General features: G+C 40.9%; 1 protein-coding gene across 12 annotated transcripts in view; it reads right to left on the bottom strand.

Annotated features, from left to right (window-relative positions):
* Positions 1–21,944, bottom strand: part of plekha7a (pleckstrin homology domain containing, family A member 7a) — a 159,277-nt gene that overhangs the window by 10,519 nt on the left and 126,814 nt on the right. For 6 of the 12 annotated variants that reach the window (XM_044125293.1, XM_044125295.1, XM_044125300.1 and 3 more), the window contains 14 exons: positions 20,397–20,575; positions 14,463–15,008; positions 13,517–14,075; positions 13,072–13,155; positions 11,590–11,817; positions 9,836–9,889; positions 6,919–6,984; positions 5,133–5,213; positions 3,662–3,811; positions 2,330–2,431; positions 2,029–2,140; positions 1,110–1,210; positions 826–1,020; positions 593–689 (listed from right to left, as the gene is read on the bottom strand). In XM_044125293.1, the coding sequence (XP_043981228.1) occupies positions 593–689; positions 826–1,020; positions 1,110–1,210; positions 2,029–2,140; positions 2,330–2,431; positions 3,662–3,811; positions 5,133–5,213; positions 6,919–6,984; positions 9,836–9,889; positions 11,590–11,817; positions 13,072–13,155; positions 13,517–14,075; positions 14,463–15,008; positions 20,397–20,575 (2,554 nt within the window). The remainder of the gene's footprint in view (positions 1–592; positions 690–825; positions 1,021–1,109; positions 1,211–2,028; positions 2,141–2,329; positions 2,432–3,661; positions 3,812–5,132; positions 5,214–6,918; positions 6,985–9,835; positions 9,890–11,589; positions 11,818–13,071; positions 13,156–13,516; positions 14,076–14,462; positions 15,009–20,396; positions 20,576–21,944) is intronic. The other 6 variants (XM_044125294.1, XM_044125297.1, XM_044125296.1 and 3 more) reach the window with 5 other exon arrangements.

The following is a 21,944-nucleotide window of genomic DNA, read 5'->3' as shown; positions in this document are numbered from 1 at the left end:
ACATGAACGCGCACAAATCCGCCCCTGAGTTTTAAACATGCCAAACCCCTAGGGGGCAGTGTAGCACAAAGCTAAAACCTGTCACCCAATCAGATTTCTTCAAAACACTCAAGATTTCCTGTTGGGAATGAAACATGGGTCCAGGACGTTTAATTGTGTCAACAGACGCTGCTTTTAAATAACATATCAGAATGTAAAGTTACTAAAACACGAGATGATGCTGAGTGAAGTTGTGTTGAAGACTTCATGAGATTTAGGGTCTTGTGTTGAAGACCGTAACTCAGTTTTTTTTTTTCATGTATAGACGCAAACACAAATACAGAGTTTCCTCAAATCTCCTCCTTAGTCAGAGTTTTTAGAAACAATCATTTTGAGAGATATTAAAATGAGTTTCCGTTTGGATGAAAGGCAAAAATGCATAACAATGTATTAATTTTCCCAGATATCCAAGTGCGTTTGGACTAGGCCTAACATTCCATGTTAGACAATAACACCTACTTAAATACATAAAAACATGTAAAAGTGTTGTTTTTCTTGCTTGTAGTGATTAAAAGACTTTGGGTCGTTTGTGCTCCAAGGAGAAGCACATCACCTTTGCCTGGGTAATACTGGTAGTCGGCTTCAGACGCTGTGACTGGCTGACTGCTTCCTGGCAGCTCTGGTTCGCTCAGGTATGACCTCAAATCAGTCTGAAACAGAGATCAAAGACGGGCTGAGACGCTAACGTAGCATCTTTATTACCCTACACAGATTAACTGTATCATATCTACATGAGCAAACAATGTGTAGAAGGCTCCCCACTTTAGGAAAAATGAATGACGATACCTTACAGTCTCCATTGGCAATGTACTGGCCGCCCTCCCTGTCCCGCTTCCTCTCGTCTGACTGTCGTTTGAGCCCTCGCACCGATGTGTGGCGGATGACCGAGGCCTCCTTGGGGAGCGGAGGCACCACGGGGGGCGTCTCCTCGTAGTCATAGAGACGAGGCAGTGGCGGCCTGGGCGGGGCGTCGTCCTCTGCCTGTACGGCGGTGGGATCAGGACGGTTACAGACTTGTGGAGGAGGTTTGTGGTGTATTCTGTTTACAGAGGGCGAGGAAGGACACTCACCCACTTTGGCACGGTGCTGTGAGGCAAAGTGTGGGAGACGGAGCTGCGGGGGGGAGGCTGGACCGCCTGGTCCGACACCGAAGGCACTAATCTCCTGTCTGCTGAGGCGTGTCAACACAGAAAGCTGTACGCTTAGACAAAGGTGGGATGAAAATGGCATTTTTATGCTACGCTAAATTAAAAGAGGCTAATTTCATGTATCATACACCCTAATTTTTCCTCCAGTTTTACTAAAAAAAATCAAATATGACTGGGCAGTGAGACTAATAATTTGTGGTGTGTGCATTTCAATCTCACACAATGTGTATTCAACTCTAATAAACTGTCACTCCACACTGATTCTTGTGCTCCTGAGGTATGGAATGCCAGGAAGGCCAAAATATGAGCAAAAAAAAAAAAATCCAAAGGACATACTTTGCCTGGTTTTCACATGCATTGTGTTCACAACTTTAGCCATATGAAAATGAACCACATGACCAGCCAATCACAGACGGTCGGTTTACGTCTGATTAAACATCACAGACATTACTGAACAAGACATTAAGATTTAAGAAAAATAAAAAATGTTTTACAACTGAATTTATAGCATAAAAATATGTAGCTAAGCACAACTTCCTTCTTCATAAAATCTAAACAAAAATGAAGCAGAGTCCAATCTTAGTGGCTGTAGGATTTATCCTTTGTCTTTGGTTGTATCTATCCACAATGCCCAAACGCTATAGTCCACTTCCTGCTTTTGAAGTGGTATCTGATCCGCTTGGCTTTCACATAAGCATTTGAACCACACCAGAGTTCCCTTCAATCAAAGACCTAAGTTTCTAGGCAGACCAGGGGACTCAAAGAAAGGAATAGGGCTACACAATATTAGAGAAGCTTTCATTAGCGATCACAATGTCGTCTGCAAACAAGCGGATCTCACCTGGATTCTGAATGGAGTCCACAGTTATCTTGAAGTTGGCTTTGCTGGCGCTAAGACCACCCATGACGTCCTCGATCCTCCACAGCTCCCGCTTCAGTTCAGCCTTTTCCTGCTGTGTTACAACACACGCAAACAGAGACAGAATTTCTTTCTACTAATTTTACCTTCTATTTATTTATTTTTTTTAAATGTGTGTGTTGTGTGGTTTGCACTTTTGCTCACTGAGGTTGTGGAAAAGCAACATTCAGAACCGCTGACCTGCTGAGGGTTTTGTTTTTTAAAGGGCAGAAGGAAGTCCCACCTGAGACGTGTCATTGTGGGTCATGTGTGCCTGCAGTGCCAGCCTCAGCAGCTCCACTGACTGCTCCAGCCGGTTGTACTCCTCCCACGCACGCGCCATTTCCTGCAAAACCCACACCAACACTCACTCTTAAACCATTTGGTTAGCACTTGAAGCAAGATTGGTGTGCACAAACTAAAATATTTGAGTTCAAATATTTATTTTTCCACCTACTAACAATGTATAAAGGAAATAGGGATGCAACTAAGTTATTTTAGCTATCGATTAATCTACTGATTAATCTATTGAAGTGTTCGATTAATCAGATAAAAAAAAATTGTCACATTCTGCAGACATGTCATCTAAGCTCTTTATGTAATATTATAAATACATTAAAGGATGCAAATGAAAATATAATTTGATTCCTTTTTCTAAGTTAGAAAATTATTCACCTAAAATGCAATAACAGCATTTCTGTAGTGAATACAATCATTTGTGGTAAAGGCTGAATCTGCAGCTAAAAACATCCCAACATCAACATTTGCAAAGCTCAGGCCTGCTTCACTTAACATCACTTCAACACAGACTTATCTGATGATTGTCTTTTATAATATTCGGATAATAATAAGCACTTAACAGGAGACTATTTTTGCAGAATTTGATCAACCTGTTGAAGCTAAAATTATGACACATGAGGAGTTTGGGGTAGAACACATTTACAAAGAAGTGGTTTTTTTATACATCTTTAATGTATATGTAGGCTACATATTTTTCGTACAGTTTTGTCTTAATTAATTGCTCTGAGTACGTTGTGCTTTCAGAAAATTGCCCAGTGCTGAGTCTGGATACTCCAACTAACGATTAATTACCAAATTAGATGACGATCAATCTGACTAACAATCGTGATTAATCATGATTAATCTAAATCAATCCAACTAATCACAATTAATCCAACTAATCTTGATTAATCCAACTAATTGTAATTAATCACGATTAATCTAAATTAATCCAACTAATCACAATTAATCCAACTAATCACAATTAATCCAATTTATTATAATTAATCACAATTAATCTAAATTAATCCAACTAATCACAATTAATCCAACTAATCACAATTAATCCAATTTATTATAATTAATCACAATTAATCTAAATTAATCCAACTAATCACAATTAATCCAACTTATTATAATTAATCTAAATTAATCCAACTAATCTCGATTAATCCAACTAATTGTAATTAATCATGATTAATCCAATTAAACGCTTCAGCCCTAAAATGAAATATTACAATTTCCAACACGTCTAGCACTATCAGTCGACGGCGACAGACACAGCAGACATGAATACCGTTGAGACGCGGGAGATTTGGGCCCTGATGGCCACCAGGTCCTCCTGCAGCAGCCTCTGCTGGTAGGCGATCTTGTGGACGTGAGCTGGCTGCTCCTGGTATTGCTCCATCTGCTGGTGAGACACGTCAAGCACTCTCTCCAGCTTGTCCTAAAACGGGTGAGGGGTTGAGTGGTGAAAGCTATTTTAATGGTTGTTTTATTCACCAGTAATGCATACAAAACAGACATTACAGACAAGCAAACAGAGGCATTGATCGACAAAATAACCAATTAGCTAAACCGAGAGAACAAACAGCAACAAAAAAGAACAGCAGAGGAGAGTGGGAGGAAAAAATACAATTTAAAAGGTATACATTTAAGACAAAGGCATCTTCACACGTGTTTGGTTTGAGATAATTGAAACATTTTCTTCAACATTTCTTGAAAACGTGCATCTTTACATTTCAAGCTTACAAAGTTAAGCGTGCACGAGTGAAATTAATCTTACATTTATTAATCAATTGACAGCACTAAAATAATCTAAAGCTGCTGAAAAAGAACAAGGATATCCTGATGGACAAAGATGAAAATTTTACTGTTATGAGACTGATATGATTTAATAAATACTGATGCATCCCATGTCTTGTGTCGTGTGTAAGCTTTCATAGGGAGACGTTTAAATATTTAAATGTCCACTTTCACACTTTGCACACATCAGTTCTCAAAAGAAAATGCATTTTATTTTGTTTTTGGATAACTACAGGCTGGTGGAACGGTGCCTCTATCTGTAGTAGTCTACAGCTTATTTTGTTATTTGAATACACATGCAAAGAATAAATTCTTATAGTTCACATTGTTTAATAAAACAAAAAAAGAGACAAAGTAGAAATAAATTTATAGGAAATACATATATATGTATATATTCCATTTCTTTAAAAACTAATTAATCTCTCTAAGTTGAGGAGAGCGCTGTTCCACTAACCGAGGGTTGGACTGAGACATGTTGAGAAGCTTGACTGTGATGAGTTAAAACCGCCTCTAGAGGGCAGCATTTCACCAAGAAACAACCCGACTCACTACAACGTCTCACCAGAACGTGACTTATTCGATCTCCTCAGACTAATTTATGGCATTTAATAATAAAAACCCAATAAAGTTTGACGATTCCTGGACATTGGTGCTGCTTTCCTTCCTTTTACAGGAATAAAAATTAAAAAAAATTATTTAGGGGCAGGAGGCCTTCGTCCTCTTTGCCGCATGTCTTCCCTCTCTCTCATTACCCACTTTTCCGTAAATTCACTACCAAATAAAGGCCACTAAAGCTAAAACAACCAAAGAAAAAAAACAGAAAATCATTATCTAGAGAAAAACAACTACTTTCTTCTGCAGCTGCCTTCGCCTCTGAATTATGTCAGATTCACTTCATCTTTTTTTGTTTTTATTTTTTTTTACCAGCGCAATCGTGGAGTTGCGTTTAAGAGACGGGTTACCTTGTCGTTCTTCAGGGAGCTGATCCTCGCCTCCAGGTCCTTCAGAATCTTGTCCTGCTCACATAAGCGACTCAACTTCACCTGCAGGGGGAGAAGCAGAGCTGGGTGGGCACCCTGTGTTTACCCAGATGAAGTTGCTCTCAAGGGCTAATCAGAGTGTCTGCGCCTCGACCTCTGATAGTGAAGTGGCCCTCTTACTTAATTAAAGCCGTCTGTCTGCAGCTGCGCTGACTGCATATAGAACAGAGGGTCAGGGCGTCAACGGTGATCCGCAAGAGCCGCTTTTAATGGGTGAAATGGAGGGATTATTGAATATTTTCTGCGTTGTAACTCCACCTGTCTGGTGCAGGTGTGTTAGAAGATGTTCACTTTACGAGAACCGGCTCACACAAACCATCTTTTGATGGACGTTTTAATGCAGCGAAACAGTAAAATCTTCAATTGAGCTTGATCTGAGGTCATCAATCTGACACATTATTGTGGTCTCCGTGGTGAACGCCATTCTTGGGGTTGGTTGTATAATCGAGTCCGTTCACGTGAACGTTCATAAATAGTGTAAGTAAGGTTTGGGAAATTGTTTGGATTATCCGAGTCAAAGATGGCAAGAGTCCACGTCATGTTGCTCTCTAGATGCTGCTGCTGCCAGAAGAGCTGAGAATAAAAACTTGCATTGATTTCATTGGATCAAGGCAGCAGAAGGTGGAAAAAACCCTCTGTTTGTGATTCATAGAACTTATTTTAGTTAGTGATTAATCAATTATTCTGACAGTTAATCGACTATTCTGACGATTAATCAATTATTCAGATAAAAATTTGCACATTCTGCAGACTTATCATACAATAATAGAAATGCACTAAAAGATGCAAATGAAAAAATGCATTCCTTTTATTTCTTAAATCAGAAAATAAAGAACAGAATTCCTCTAGATGCATCTGCAACATGTGAAAAACTCTTTCTACTGGACCGAACATCAGTACAGTACAGGTCAGATCTGTTGAATATTTGATATATATATATTTTTTGGCTTGAATTAATAATTTAACATAAAAAACATCAATTGTTTATTATATTGAACATTTCTAAAATAAATCATCTTAAATAGATTTAGTGAGGTCAGCCGTTCGTTACTTCTGACTCTGAGTGAACTGAGTTGTTGTTTTCAACAGCTTTCAATCTCCGCTTGTTTATGGACAGCAGAGGAAGACGGCCAAAGTGCTGCGTTTATGGCTTTTTAGAAAAAGAGGGTGTAAACAAAACGATCATTTCAAGGCACTATTGGTGTCCTTGTTCTTTATCAAAGAGGTTAGATATTTAAATATATATATATATATTTTTTTTTTACCTCTGTTGAACATTAGACCTGTTATTTTAATGCTTTATTAGACTTACAGACACATCACATTAAATCACTTTACTTAGTTACCTTTTAATGTCTAATCAGAAGTATTCATAGCTCCAATAAACAATTAATCTGCAAATTCCATGTTTTAGCCTCTTTTTAAATTAATAAAGACATGAGTCCTTTGATTAATTTCCACAATTTAGATCCAGTAGGAATTCACAGCAGAGATTTCTAACAAGGCTGGGTTTTAAATGACTTTAAAAACCACAAGAAAGGAAGGAAAGAAGGAAGGAAGAAGAGAAAATACATTCTGTTCTAATTCTATTGGAAATCCATAAATGTTGGTGGAGAAATTCAATAAACTGACAACCTGTCTAAAGAGGATTTCGATCAGATTATTTATGCGGTTAAAATGGCTCCAGCGTGTGGATCGTCATACTCACATCCACATCGCTTTCTGCAACCTTGACAGGCTTCCCCGCCTCCTTCAGCGCCTGACTTCCAGCTACCTGCAACATTTCAAACGTAAACAGACCCAGATGTCAGTTGTTTGCTGAGGCGAGGCGTCTGGCTCCTCGCTACATTAGCGCCGAGACAAAGGGAAGCGCAGAACACTGGGAGCAGCTGTAGACTACCACAAATAAGGGGAAGACTGTCGTTGACATTCACTTGTCCTTGTGAACATGAACAAGGTGAGCGACTTCTGGTCATGAACGACACGGTGGCTATGGACACTTTGAAGCTCTGCACAATGTTCACTTGCCTGTGAAACCTTCGTTGCCTTCAGATTATTCATCCGTCTAACAGGAGAACGTTTGAGAACACAGGTGAGGGCTCATTTAAAGGGACAGGTTGGATTTCTGAAGTGAGGCTCTGTTGAAAGTTTTTGAGCACATCAGGCCTCCGCTGATGCTTCTATTACAGGGAAAAATTAAAGACGCGGCAGATAAGTGCATCATCAGCAAAATAAAAGCAATTAAATTTATTTTTTTGTTATTGATTAATCAATCATTAGGATGATTAATCGGTTTAAAAGTTTGGCACATTTTGCAGATTTTTCAACCTAACCAACCTTCCTTTTCTACACAATACCAGAAATACATTAAAAGATGAAAATAAAGGATTAATTAATTTTGTAAATAAGAAAATAGACATTTCATTACCTAAATTTTGACAACAGCATTCCTTTAGCATACGCTTGACCATCAGTGCCTTCTAACATCAACATGTGAAAAACTCAACCCTTTCTGATTGACTTAATGTTACAATTAATAATTGGACAGCAAAAGGTGTTGAATTTTTTTTTTTTATTATTTGTGAAGCTAAAACCAGAACACTAGACGTGTTTTGGGTTGAACATATTCACAAAGTTTTTTTTTAGAATAAATGCAAAATGTTTATATTTTTGAACAGTTTTGTTTTAATTGCTGCTCTGAATATGTTGTTCTTTCAACAATTTGTCTTTTTTTTTTAGTTTGTATATGCCAGTTAACGATTAATCGATTATTAAATTAGCTTACGATTATTTCAATCATCAATTCATCGCGATTAATCTGATTAATCATTTCAGCCCAAATAGTAAAGCTGGAGGGTGGACAATTCTTGCTGTAGAGCAAACAGGTGGGTGTTATTAAAACGCCAAGGTGGAGAGGCAGCTGCGATGCCCTGCAACTGTGGCTGTCCATCAATCTGGGAGTGGTTTTTCCAAACAACCTGAAGCCCAATATTTGATATTTGACAAAAGTAAAGACTATTTCCAAACGGAAAACATTTAAGACAGCTGCCAATCTTTCCAGGAGTGGGGGTGTCAGTGGATTCAGCCCAGGGTCAGATGGGGTAGTGGTCAGGAAAATTGCAAGAAACCTGAAACTAGAAGTTTCTAGTATAATGTGAAGTTTGAAGAAAAAAAAAAAAAAATCTGAACAAGTTTAACTTGTTTGCAAGGGTTGTCTGGAGAAAGCATTGTCTCTTTGAACATAATATTGTAGGGCTACAAATAACAATTATTTTATTAATTGATCATTTTATTGATTTATTCTGATGACTAATCGATTAATTGGATAAAAAAGTTGCCACATTCTGATGATGTTTCACTTTTATGCAATATTAGAAATGCATAATAAAATGCAAATATATATTTAAATTCTCTTTTTAACATAAAATAAACATTTTGTTTATGTTATACTAAAGCACCATTCCTTTAGTGAACATTTGATCATGTGTAGGAAATGATCAAAAAGCTAAAAAATAATCAATGTGAAGATCCTCATTCTTTCCACTCAACTTGTCAAAACACCGCCATTTTTTCGATTTAAAATAGGATAGCAAAATTATTTAAGAGTTTGCGTAACATATTCTAGAAAACTATTCTAGAAAAGTACATTCACATCTTGTTGGTTTTCTGCTCAAAATGAAAGCTTTTTTTTTTTTTTTTTTTGCTACTTACTGTTATGGCAGTGTAAACATCTTCACATGAGTGCAACTAAGATATTAACAGCTCATAACCTCTCAACAGAACCACACTTCCAAAAAAAAAATTTAACCTACTTGTTAAATAGCACTTTTAACAATTAGGTTATCGTCAGAAATCACTGAAAGATCCATTTTTTTCCATCGGGGAATTCAACCAGTTGAGGATTAAAACAATTTGTGAGGGAGGTGCAGCGTTTCAGAGGCGATGGTAGAAGCAGCTGGCTTTTCAACCACCGGGCCACAGCCACAGCCACAACACATGCACTGCCGAGCCATCCCATGCCCAGTGCTCAACAGCCTGGCCAACATCGCCACACAGTGGAGGGGAGGTATGGAGTCACGATGCTGTTTGAGCTGTGAATGCAGCGCTGCAAAGCGATGGGATGATCTTATAGAGCACGACACAGAAACCTCCCTGCTCTCGCCACGGCACAAACATGCACACGCAGACACACACGCACACACACACGCACACACACACGTTACGTTGTAGAACATTTATCGGACACAGAGACACATAGCTACATACAAATAGAGCTTACGTTCATTAGAGGCCTGAGTGGCCCAGCAGTGCAGTGCAGTAGTAAACTGTGAACTGCGAGGATCAGCGGCTCTAGAGCTCTGATCTGGGAGTCAGAAATCACAGAGACACAAGAGCCGCAGTCACAACATGGCGGCCGCTTCTAACAGCAGGTGAAGCGTTTGGGAGAAACACCAGTCTGAAATAATCTGGAGCTACAGCTGGAATGTTTTGGGTCAACCGTTTCAGGGTCGGGCATAGAACAGAAGGGTGCAGTCAGTAACAAAGACCGGCGTGTTAGTCAGAGTGTGAGGCTTTTCAAATCAGACAAAACACAACAGACTGAACTGTGCAATTTGTTTTCTCACCTTTAGGTCCAGATATTCCAGGTCCTTCTTCAGCTGCATGTACGTGTCATCGGCCTAGGGGGTGAAAACCATCCGATTCAAAACCATACTCAACGATGTGCAGTCTGAATATTGTACAGAAGCATCAACCAGAGGTGCGCCGATTGCAGTTTTCAGGCCAATCAACAGCCGTCTCTCACAAATGACCAGAGGGGGAGAGTGACTGATTTTCATATCTGTGCAGAAGTAAACGGATCGCCCAAAATGAGTGAAATCGATCGGTGCACCCCGAGCATCAACCACAGATTTCCTGTTGACATGCAGAATGACAAAGTTGCACCCACACTGAAAAACGTCTTACACTCGTTTTGATTCGAGATCCGGTTAAACACGCTGTCCACAACAGATAAAAAAAAATAACAAAAAAAAGAGTGACCAGCTTCATCAGAAGGAGCCGTGAACTCATCTCACAGACAGGCAACATCAAAACAAGCTTCATGACGAGGACCGAAAGGAACGTCACGCACCACCAAGACCAAAACCGATTGGCACGTAATCAGGACCCGCCAAACGGCTCCCTTGAAGCATGGGATGGCTTTGTGGACGTCAAAGGGATCGCAACACATCATGCTACAGACGACATCGGCAGAAACACGACATGGAGACGGATCAACCCAAGAGCAGCAGATGGTAAAGAGGTGGATGGGTCTCTGCAGCCCGGCCAGCGCTCAGTGAGGAGGGGAGTGAGTAGAGGCTGCCACTGCTTAAACTAGGCTGCTGCTTGGTCATGAAGTCCAGCTTTAGACACCATTCTTTATCAATATTACAGTGACTGGAAAAACATGTTATGTTACCACCAGTGGTGGCCACCGCTAGTTAAACAGTTGGATGTACTAACCTCTAATCACCAATAGGTCTGCTAATGCTGAAGTGCTACAACAGCATGGTATTTTGTGGAAGCTAATGCTAAGGCGCCAATACTAGCAACAATTTAGGTGTGGTGTAATGTTTAAGCGCTACACATACCAACATGCTGTTTAGTGGAAGCTAATGCTAAATCGTTAGTATTAGCAATGCTTTGGAGTTGGTGTAACACCTAAGCACTACACCAAGATGGTATTTAGTGAAAGCTAATGCTAAAGCGCTAACTTCAATTCAAAAATATATCTGCCCTCGAAAGACCTGCAGTCTGAAAGTTAATAGGAAAAAGAGAGAGGACAGTCTTCACCAACTTCAAAATAAGAGATGAATATAAATGGCTAACAGCTTGAACAATTCCTAACAGTCGAGAACCAAAACATCAACAAAGATGTTTATCCACCTGAAATGCTACAAAACAACCAAGTAAATTACCACTTTAGAGTTTATCTGGAAATTTTAGTTTAGGAGTAGCAAAAGCGCAAAACAAAACATTTGCTTTGCCCTTAGCGGAAGTGTTCCCACCTCAAAGATTGACACATTTTATTAGGATTTTATGTAAAACAGCACAAACTGGTAATATCTAACTACATTTCACTTACTTTATGGTGTTTCTACCAGCTTTAGACATTTACAGATGTAAAGCTTTGTCAATACAATAACGTTTAAATTTTATAATGAATAAAATCTGATGATGTATGTTGCATAAGAAATTAACAAATTGTCAAAGCTCTTTTTTAAATTTTTTTTATTTGTATAATTTTAATGTTATAAAACCTTTAATGAAGACTTAGTGGCAGCCTCGACCAGCTCCTGGTAGCATGAGGGAGGGGTAGCCATGCCTCTCGGGGCCCCACCTGGACGCTGCAGGGGCCGGCATCTCCGAGGTGCGACTCAGGAGACGCAGTGGCGCTGAGGAGGAGGGGGCTGTCGCTAGCGGCGACAGCGGTGAGGAGGCGGTTTTGGTGGTAGGACTCTCTGGGCGCGCTCAGCCGCTGGATGTGAGCTAAGGTCTGCTGACGCACAGCGGCCATCTTGGCCTGGTGGCGGCGCAGCTGAATGAGGAGCAGAGTGAGCTCCTCCGGCTGTCGGGAGGCACCGCAGGACATTCAGGCTAGCAGCTCTCAACACTGACCTCACATGCTGAACAAAAAGCCTCTCAGCTCTTCAATCCCTTCCATCTTTCACAGCGGCTAGGATGCAAAAACACTAAATCTTACCAAGTATTTTTGGACTAGATTCTACTGCAAATGTCTTAGTAGACGTAAAAATGTTTTATTACAATGGCAGATTATTTCTCTAATCACTAATACTTTTCCATCAATATTGAGAAATTATTGACTTAGAACAAGCTCGTATTTCTTGCTGAAAAGTTACTTGTTTATTTCTTGAACGTGTGCAAGAAATACAGCATGAAGCTTAACATAAAAGCTTTTGTTTTACAAATTCAAGAAAGTGGGTAGAAGTATAAACTTATCAAAATTCCCCCTCCTTAACATCTACATTAACATATAGTTCATACATATACTAACTAAACCAGTAACTAATAGTAAACTCATCAATATAGCATCCAATTTTAAATACAGCAGATGAACAATGACTATTCCTTTAAATTTCACCCAAAAAACAAAACTAGTGTTAATAACAAAAACGGCAGCAACAATTGACTAATGATGTTACACATTATATCCAGCAATAATCCTTTGTTTATCTGATAATTTGAACTGTTTGGTCTAAGTTCAACATTGAATGATTCAAGTTTTTTCTAGTAGATCTGAATTTGCATATTTTAAACTGTGATTCCCCTTCTTTAACTTATAAATTTGCTCTTTAATCTTAAACAATTTTTGACTGCTTTCCAAAAATTGCACGTTTTTGGCTTTGTGTAATTTCACCAGGTCAAAAAACTCATCATTTGGATTTCACAAATAAGGTGTTGATGCTTTCTAAATGTCGCACCTTATGGATTATTGCTGTTGCTCTTTCTTAATCGTTAGCGCTGTCTTATTTCGCTAAGGTATTTGCAGTAGAAACTGGACCAAAAACACTCAGTAAGATGTTGTGTTTCTGCAGTGCAATATGTCGTGTGACTCATCGCTGATCTGAACAAGCAGAACTGCAGCTTAATTAAAGATTAACGAGGCTGAAACAAAAATCTGCTACACATAAAGTGGACTTCACAGTTCTCTGGTCAACAGCCAACTGACCAGGAAATGGATCCACAAACGGTTGCTAAAACCCTCCGCTGACCGAACCGAGGACCTCCGCAACGCAGAGCCTGAAGTCTCGTAGGTTTTGGCGTCGTGTGCTTAAGAAGTGAATGCAGTTATTAAACGTACCGTCTTGCCATGAAGGCTGGGAGCGCTGACTGTGTGAGTGATGTAGCCAGTCGGATGCATCGAACGTCTTTCAGTAGTGGCAGCCTGCAACACAGACGTCCGTGTTGGTAGTTAATGACAGGAGGAACGGATCTGGGTGAGCTGGAGCTGCAGACTGTATAGATTTACTACCATCACTACAGTTAGGTACTACAGTCAGGTTTAAGTTGCAGTATGTAACGTCTATATTAATATTATACTATTATACAAATTTATGTTCCAAGAAAAAGTTGGATTTCACTGTTCTAAATATGTGATATTTTCTTTGACGATGTAGGAAAACAACATCAGGCAAACAAGCAGCCACCACCTCTACCACTGCTGACCGTCTTATTGGAGGGTAAACTCAGAAAAATGCAGTAATGTAGAGGAAGGTTGTTCTGATTCTGTTGAGTATTATTCTTACCTTCAGCATCTGAGACTTGCTCCTTCGGGGGGACACGGTGAAGGGGACGTTCAGCAGAGGCCCGTCCCCAGCAGGCCTTACGGTCACCCGTTCGGCGGGAGTGTGTGGCCTTCGGTTGGGGGACAGCGTCCTGCTGGTACCGGGCGGAGGCCCCGGTGGAGGGATGTCTGCGGCCGACGGCGGCACCGACACGCAGCGAGGAGACCCCTCCGACCTGCGCAACGAGGAGGAGGAGGGCGGCACGGCGGACGGGGGGCGGGGCCCGAACGGGTAATCCGGGGCCGGGGTGTAGATCGGCGCCGTGGGGCTACCGTGACGGAACTGCTGGCGCTGCTGCCACTCGTACAGCTGCAGCACGGTGTTGGACCCCGGGCCTCCCTGGTCTGGGGTGAGCCGGAAGTGGCTCAGGCGGTCGTGGGCGTACTTGTACTCGCCGAGTCGACCCGACGGGGGGCTGTGGCGTGGAGTTTTTGGCAAAGTCTGAAAGGCATCCATGGATGTGTACTTGTGCTGCGTGGGCGGCGTCCGACGGGGAAGGGTGTTTTCTCTGGAGGGAGGGCTGTTGCAGAGGAATAAGGAGGAAATAATTTCCTCCGACATAATAATTACCACTAAGACAGTCTCTGAATTTCTAGCATCTTTCAAGACACCCAGGAACAATTTACAACATAAAGTGAAAATAAAAGCAATGTAAATAAGAAGCTACAGTGGAATGACTGTAAGCTCTTAGCTGTGATCTGAAAACAAGAAGAGTCAGTAGCTGCATTTCTACGACAAATGTGCACAGATGGTATCAAAAGCTGGTAGCAAGGACCCAAAGGAAAGATGTTCATCACGAGCTTATCAAGACTGAAGTTCTGTTTCCAGGAAGCAACAGTTTTTACAGCTGAAAATCAAATGACTAAAATCAGAAAGCTTTTATGCAAACTGAACAATATTGACCTACCCCCTTTGCTCAGCCTTCTGAACTTTGACCCACTGCTCCACCTGCTCCAGAGTGTTTCTCCTCTGCAGATGCCTGAACGTGTCGGTGGCTGCCGGCTCCGGCGCCCTCTGGTACGTCCCCGCCGCGATGCCGTTGGGCTCCAGGATGGGGCTGGGCGTGGACACCAGGCCGTTCCTCGTGCAAAGGCTGGAAGGCAACGTGGAGGCGGCTCGCGACGGAGCGCGGGACGTCGCTCTGGACACGGGAGCAGACGCAGACGCGTGGTCCGGCAGCGGGAGGGCGGAGGCGGCTGGCGGTCTGGATGGAAGGGGGCTCTGTTTGTCCGTTTCCAAAGAGGCGGCGCCCACGTGGCGCTCCAGGGTGACGCTGCCGGCGTCCTGGTGGAAGCTGCAGAGCTCCTCTGTGTTACGGTGGATGGGCTCCAGCAGAACTTCGTGGACAATTGCTTTTGTGGTCTCAGAGTCGACAGTCTTCATCTTCTGGTGATTCATGTGGTTCGTCTGCGGAACAGCTTGTTGCAACAACGTGGCGACTTTGTCAACAGGTCTGTAGAGAAGGAGACACGCGGTCAGATAATAGTAAATAATTCAATGGGACTCTACAAAAATACCCACAGCTCAAACGTTCAGATTCTTATGGTCTTCATAGTTTGGGATAATGTGTGGAAGAGTTCAAGGGGTATGAATACTTACAGCAAGGCGCCTCTAATGATTAAAAAAATCTGGCTAATTTGATATATATAAAAAAAAGGTCATCTATACCTAATTGCTCACTAAATAACAGGCTCATTGAAGTCATTTAATCTCCAGTACATCGTATTCCCATGTTCTAAGAGTTCAGATCTTTGTTCTTTTGTCCTGAACTGAATCTAGAGTAGATGGCTGACACATAAAAGAGAAATTTTAAGCCTCATCTTCTAGACGTAAATACACCGTGCAGATCTTCTATTTTTTTTTCAGCTGACAAGCAAAGCTTTAAAAAGGCACAAGCTGATTCGAAACTCATTAATTAAGTCCAACGTGAAAACACCTTGAGAAATATTCAGGTTTCTGTCATGAAAGAAAAACCTTGCATAATCATAGGAAAGCCTGTGGTGCCAAGATTCTCCTTCCCGGCAGCTACTATCTAAAAATAATTCAGTAAAACTGGCACACTGGCGACTGCTTTGACCCCATTTGATAATAGTTTCAAAGTACATTTGGCGCTGCCTTTGCATCCTGTCAATACCCATAAAAAATAAACGCTACAACCGAAAATTTTAAGAACAACAAAGCGCAACGTGCCAGGCGGTGTTAGTGCTACTGTCACGCCTTCCACAGGCAAACAAGCTGGAAAAGAGGGAGCTTTAACAGAAAGCTCAGAGGACTCCCGGTTGGAAGCTGTCGGAGGCTCGGTTTCCTTTCTGTCATTGAGAATCGTCAACGCATTAATAACACATGAAGGTCGTCTGAATGCGATGTCTCAAAGCACAAAGACAAACACGCTGCGCACGGAGCGGACGCTGGAGCAACCACAGAGCAAAGTCGGCCGGAGAGAGAAACCAAGATGTCACGCATGTTATCAAAGGCTGATGAACACGGCGTGCTCCAATATTCATTTCTATGAGAGGCTGAATACTTAAAGGGAACTGGTGAGTTTAAAGGCAGACAGAAGCATAAAGCCAACTAGATCAGAGAATAGACTTTAAAATGTTAGTTGATAAACCATTTAATATTCTTAGCACCAGAATACATTACAGACCTAGTTTCTAGCTGCAATAACTGAAGCTGCATGATGTTTCTTGATCATTTGTGTTTAATAACTTCACTGCGACGGACCGGCGACCTGTCCAGGGTGAACCCCGCCTGGACATAGGCACCAGCACCTCCTGACCCCACTAGGGACAAGGCTGTAAGAAAATGGATGGATGGATAATTACTTCTGTTTTGCTTTTGTTTAGCTGGAGAAAGTCGTGGCACATCCACGCATTGATGTTTTACAAGGTTCATTTTCACCTGGTGACATAATGTAGAGCTGTGTATCATTTGCGTAGTTATGCTAGCTAATCTTATTCAAGGTTCCCCCCAGTGTATTTACAATAAGTCTGGCGGGCCACCAGGCTTTGATTCCCCCCTACCAGGCTAAGCTTTGTTTGTTTATTTTAAGTAGGGTTGTTAGTACACCATTGACAGTGACGGTAAAGATGAATTAACCCAGGTCAGGGGTCGGCAACCCGCGGCTCTTTAGCGCTGCTCTAGTGGCTCTCTGGTGCTTTTTCAAAAATGTTTGAAATTTGAAAAAGATGGGGGTGGGAAACAGATTTCTTGTTTTAATATGGTTCCTGCAGGAGGACAAACATGACAATCATTCTTAACGTTCTCCAATGCCATAAAAATGTGTAGAATAACTCTTAAATTTCAACATTTTTGTCAACAAAGATTTGCGTCGTAGCTTGTGATGTTTCTTCCAGCTGGGCGGGTGGCTGTCGTAAACAACCTGACGGGTCTGTGGTGGTGGGCCGGGGAGAGCAAAGGGGAAAAATAACTGAGGAGAGATTCTACAATTCATGGACCGAATCATTTCCATTCATTGCCAATGCGGAAGGATTACCTGAATGTTTGCTCTGTAGCGAGAAGTTATCAAATAAGAAAGAGTACCGTACTTTCCGGACTATAAAGCGCACCTTACTATAAGCCACACCTACTGTTTTTTTTGTTTTTAAATAGAAGAGTAGCGGCTTATAGTCTGAAAAAAATGGTATTGTAGAAAGACGTTTCCAGGGAAGGTATGTGGCATTAGCTGCTGCATCAAGATGAAAGTTACATCTGACAAGCCCGATGTTGAGAAGCTGTCCAGTGATGTGAAGTCACATTAAAGACGTAAGAACACAATCCTGCCAAAGGCACATATATTTAGTAACAAAGTGGCTGTTTTTATAAACTGATCAGTGATTTTTGTCAGTTTATAGTTAGAATGACACTTAGCGATATTAATGTGTTTTGTTGCTCAGGTCTGAGGATGCTGCCATGTTTTACCGTTGCACTGACTTGCTTGGCATTTGCACAGAAATCAAACTTAAACTGTATTAATTTATACCTGCAGGTTGCGTTTTATTGCTCTCCGTTTGTTTTATTGCTCTCCGCACGTTCCGTTTTGTTGTTTATTTCGATCCCACACTTAACGTGATTATTTACAAAGAGCGATCGCCGTTATGCTGCGACAGACTGGCGACCTGTCCAGGGTGACCCCGCCTCTCGCCCGGAATGTTAGCTGGGGATTGGCACCAGCAACCCTCCCAACCCCATTAGGCACAAAGGGTGAATAGAAAGTGGAAAAGTAGATCGTCGTTATGCAAACTGCATTTTGGAGCAGATTTTCCAAAAGGAAAAAAAATGACCCTTTCCCCGTCGATCTTCATAATAAAAATCTGATGTTTGTTTTTTTTTATTGCATTTCTTTAATTTTATCAATTTAATTTTAACAAAACATAATACATTAATATTGTAACGGGAGGTAAACTTAAAGCGCCATTGTCCAGCAGAGTCAGAACGCACTGCAGGAAAAATAAACATTTAATCATGAATGCTAATTATGTATACACTTAGTCATTTTGATAATAGTCTAATATAGCTAATATAAACACTTAAAGCTTGTTTTGCCTTCTTTATAAACTTTATAAGGCTTTAAATTTGTTGCAGCTCCAGACAGATTTGTTTTTTGGTTTTTTCGTTCAAAATGGCTCTTCAACACGTTTGGTTGCCGACCCCTGACCTAGGTTAATTAACTTAACATTTATAGCTGACGCATTAAACTGCGTGCAAGGTGACGCGCACCAATTGCATCATCCCTGCACCTGCCTCACATGCTCTTTGACCCAGATTATGTCGCCTGCTCGTGGACCTCCAAATGTTTTGGAACTTAACATTTTTCACCACAAAAGCACTGTGGTGGAAACCTTGAGTTGTTACTTGTTGGAACCCGAGCCAGCGGGAACATGTAGATATTGAATATGAGGGCTCCCAGGGTTGAGCCTTGGGGTAACCCCACATGTGATGTCCGTGGGGTCGTCACATGTGGGGTTATTGATTGCGTCTATTAGGAGCAATCAATAACTCCTAATAGACGTTATCGATTGTCAGTTTTTATGCTTCACAAACCTGGAACAAACGCTCAGAAAACTCCAAAACAGCTGAAACATTGAACTCCTTTAAATTAAGGCTGAAACTCCTGTTGTTTACAGTTGCTTTTGATCAATAATAACAGGAACATTAAAGGATATATTTGAAGATAATTTTTGATGATTTTAATGATGGCATTTGATAAAATGTAATGTTTACTGATTGGCGCTGTATTATGTATTTCAAAGAACTTTGAACTGTGTTGTTGCTAAATGTGCTAAATAATACATGAACTTGACAAACTCAAAGATCCACAGTATAAATAACTGCAGTGGGAAACGATCACATCCTTTATTGTTATCAGTGGAAAAATATGAGATTTATCATCATAAATTCAAACTGGTCATGTTTTCAAACCCCAAATATTTTGTGGATCAGTTACACTAATTAATTTGGCTGACAAACTGTGTTATATAGCCCATCCTTCATGAAAATGTCTTGATTTTTAGAGCAGTGTGTCTGTGTGTGAGCCTGTGGCTTTATGCTGTGGCAGATGTTGCCATAAAGACTCATGAATTTTTTATGCATTCATCACTTTCATCATTATTATGATAAAAAAAACAAAAAAACACTGAATGTTGTGATAAGTGTTTATATCTTTTATCACCAACATAAAAAAAACAAAAAAAAACTGTCTAAAAAAATAGTTTAATTGATTGTGATAATAACAGCACAACATTCCCTCATCAGAAGCAAAACTAGGGGAGTCCAAAAACACAAGGAATTCTGGGAAAATAACTTTCAATTTTGGTAAAAATCAAAAGTTTTTTAAGATAGGGGTTTGATTGCCTTCACCCCCCGCTGAAGACAAATAGTTGAATCTTTCACATTGGTTTACGATGATTTCTAGCCGTTTCGGGATACGTGTACAATTTATACTAATTACTTTGATGTCAGTGTTTCGTTTGTAAAGAAAAGCCCGATATTTGTCAAGGCATGTAAAGTATTTGAGTTCTTAAAGTTAATACGTCATAAAACTATGGTACTGATTAAATATGATCTCTAACAAAAGCGCAACAACCAACTGACGCCTTTTCTTTTGCTTGGAAAGTTTTTTTCTGAGAAAAAGAAGAAAGGGGGTTTGACTCATAGCAAGTTGCTTGTGACCTTTGACCTTTCCTAGAAATCAAAATTGATAGTCTGAGTAAAGATATTGCTGAAACAGTGTCTGTTTGAAGTGGAGGACCACCAGGGGGCGCTAGGAGGGCCTCAGAAAGCTAAAGGGAAGATGAGAAAAACATAAAATCTGATAATTCTTTTGAAACACAAATTTGATCAAAATCTAGTCTGTTTTTCCAATCATTATTACAAGGTTAAAATAATTTCTTGAAATGTTATTTGCCATGCTAATGTTTCTGATTTTTAAGCTGCTTTGCTCCTCAACCTAGCATAGCTAGCATAGCTAGCAAGCGCAAAAAGTTTCTGACTAGAAAGAGACTTTAGATCAGAAGGTATGACAAGATCATGATCAACGAATGTAATAATTATTCAATAGTGAATAAAAAAATAAAAAAAAACATTGCAAGTTGATGTTTCTTTACATATTTTGTACAACTCTCTCTTGGTTTTCGAAGCAGGTCCTCGGGCGGAAGCTAATGCTGTTTGGGGGAGTCATGGAAACGTTTGGGAACCTTTGCTGTGAGCTGTAAATGGTGCTGACGCGAATGAATATCTTTTCTTTGCCATATACATCAATACCAAAGTAGAAAAGGACCTCATGTGAGAACCAAACTCCTCTGGCAATGTGTGCTTTAAGGTTTCAGGTGTGAAGGCCTACCTGAGCCTGTCGGGGTGGTTCTGCATCAGCGCGGCCTGGTTCATGGCCTTCAGCCAGGTGCTCATGTCCTCCTGGGTGTCGGCGCTGAAGTAATACGTCCGCATGCCGGTGTGCTCTGCCTGCGAGCCAATCACAGAGCTCTGCTTGTAAATGTACGAACGTATGCCGGTGTGGCTAGCCTAAAGGAAGAGAGCAGAGGCCAGGTCAGATCGGCTGGAGGAAAAACAGAGGTCATCTGGAGAACAGTGCAGGGGTCAGGAGACAGAGGGCAGCATGCTGTCCCATGGCGGAGAGGGGAGAGAAAACACCAATGGCGACGCAGGCACTGAGCAATGCAGAGAGGGAGGAATCACACAGTACGGTGGCACAGACATAAATATCAGGCACTTGGGTTCATCAACGGCCACAACCTTCACCAGCGAAAGGCAGGATACATTGACATGATGGAGAATGGGAAATATAGAAGACTTAACACAAACGATTCTTTCAAATTGTTTACCTTGAGGTCTTTTCACTTAGATACCGACTTTAAAGATGTAAAAGCTGCTTTTACATCGTGGGATCACGAGATGCCTGGAAGACATCTTTTAGAATAACTAATGACTTGACCAACGATAGCTCCTAAAAGAGAAAAGAGACTGCATTTCTTGTAGTCTAAAGAACCAACGAGCAGAACCAAAAGGCCAGAGAGCCCACAAGCTTCATGGTGGTGTTAGCGACGGTGTTTTTGTGTCCAGCTCATTGTGAGGGGGAGGAAAGACACATTTGTTTGCCTTCCTACTGGGAGGAAAAGCTCTGCCCTCGTCTCAAGACGTTTTGAGCCTCTGACCAGCTGCTGTGTTTCAAAAAGGGGAAAGTGTATAAAGAGTGATTTGCTGTTTTAGTTTTCACCACACCTAACCTTTTGCATCTAGTCACAAAGTTAAATTTTTGGTCTCATCTGACAGTAAGTTCCCGCATTTAAGAACCTCTACTAATTTTCCGTTCAACATTGGCTTCACTTCTCCACTCACTTCAGATTTGTGCAATAGTTGTTGAGTTGACAGACTTTCCCTCCTGAGGTGTGGATGTCTGGAGCGCCTACAAATTCACCATGTGTGGAGGCCCAGATAGGTCAACAAAATGCAAAAGTCACAAAAACAGAAGCAAAGGCCACGACAACAGCAAAAAGTTTCAAAGCAACAAAAAGTTACAACAAAGGAAAAGATGCATCACAAAAAAAAACAGCAAGTCACAAAGTAACAACAAATACCACAACATAACAAATGTCACAATGCAACAAGAAGAAGCCACAAACGAAAAGCTGCATCACAAAAACAACTTGCTTTTAAGTAATGGATGGTGCAACACAGTAAAAGTCAACAAAATAACACAAGTCACAACATGACCAAGGCCACAAACCAACAACAAAAACCACAACACAACTAATAAAAGCTACAACACAAGCCAAAGTAGAAGTTATTCTATAACAGAGGAAATGCTAGCAAGTTTAGCATCACTTCCGCTTTAGCATAATTTTGGCTCCAGAACAAACAGAAATGATGCTGT

The sequence above is a fragment of the Gambusia affinis genome, linkage group LG08 (assembly GCF_019740435.1).
Source record: "Gambusia affinis linkage group LG08, SWU_Gaff_1.0, whole genome shotgun sequence".
Lineage (NCBI taxonomy): Eukaryota > Metazoa > Chordata > Actinopteri > Cyprinodontiformes > Poeciliidae > Gambusia > Gambusia affinis.
This window is presented reverse-complemented; position numbering and strand designations above follow the sequence as displayed.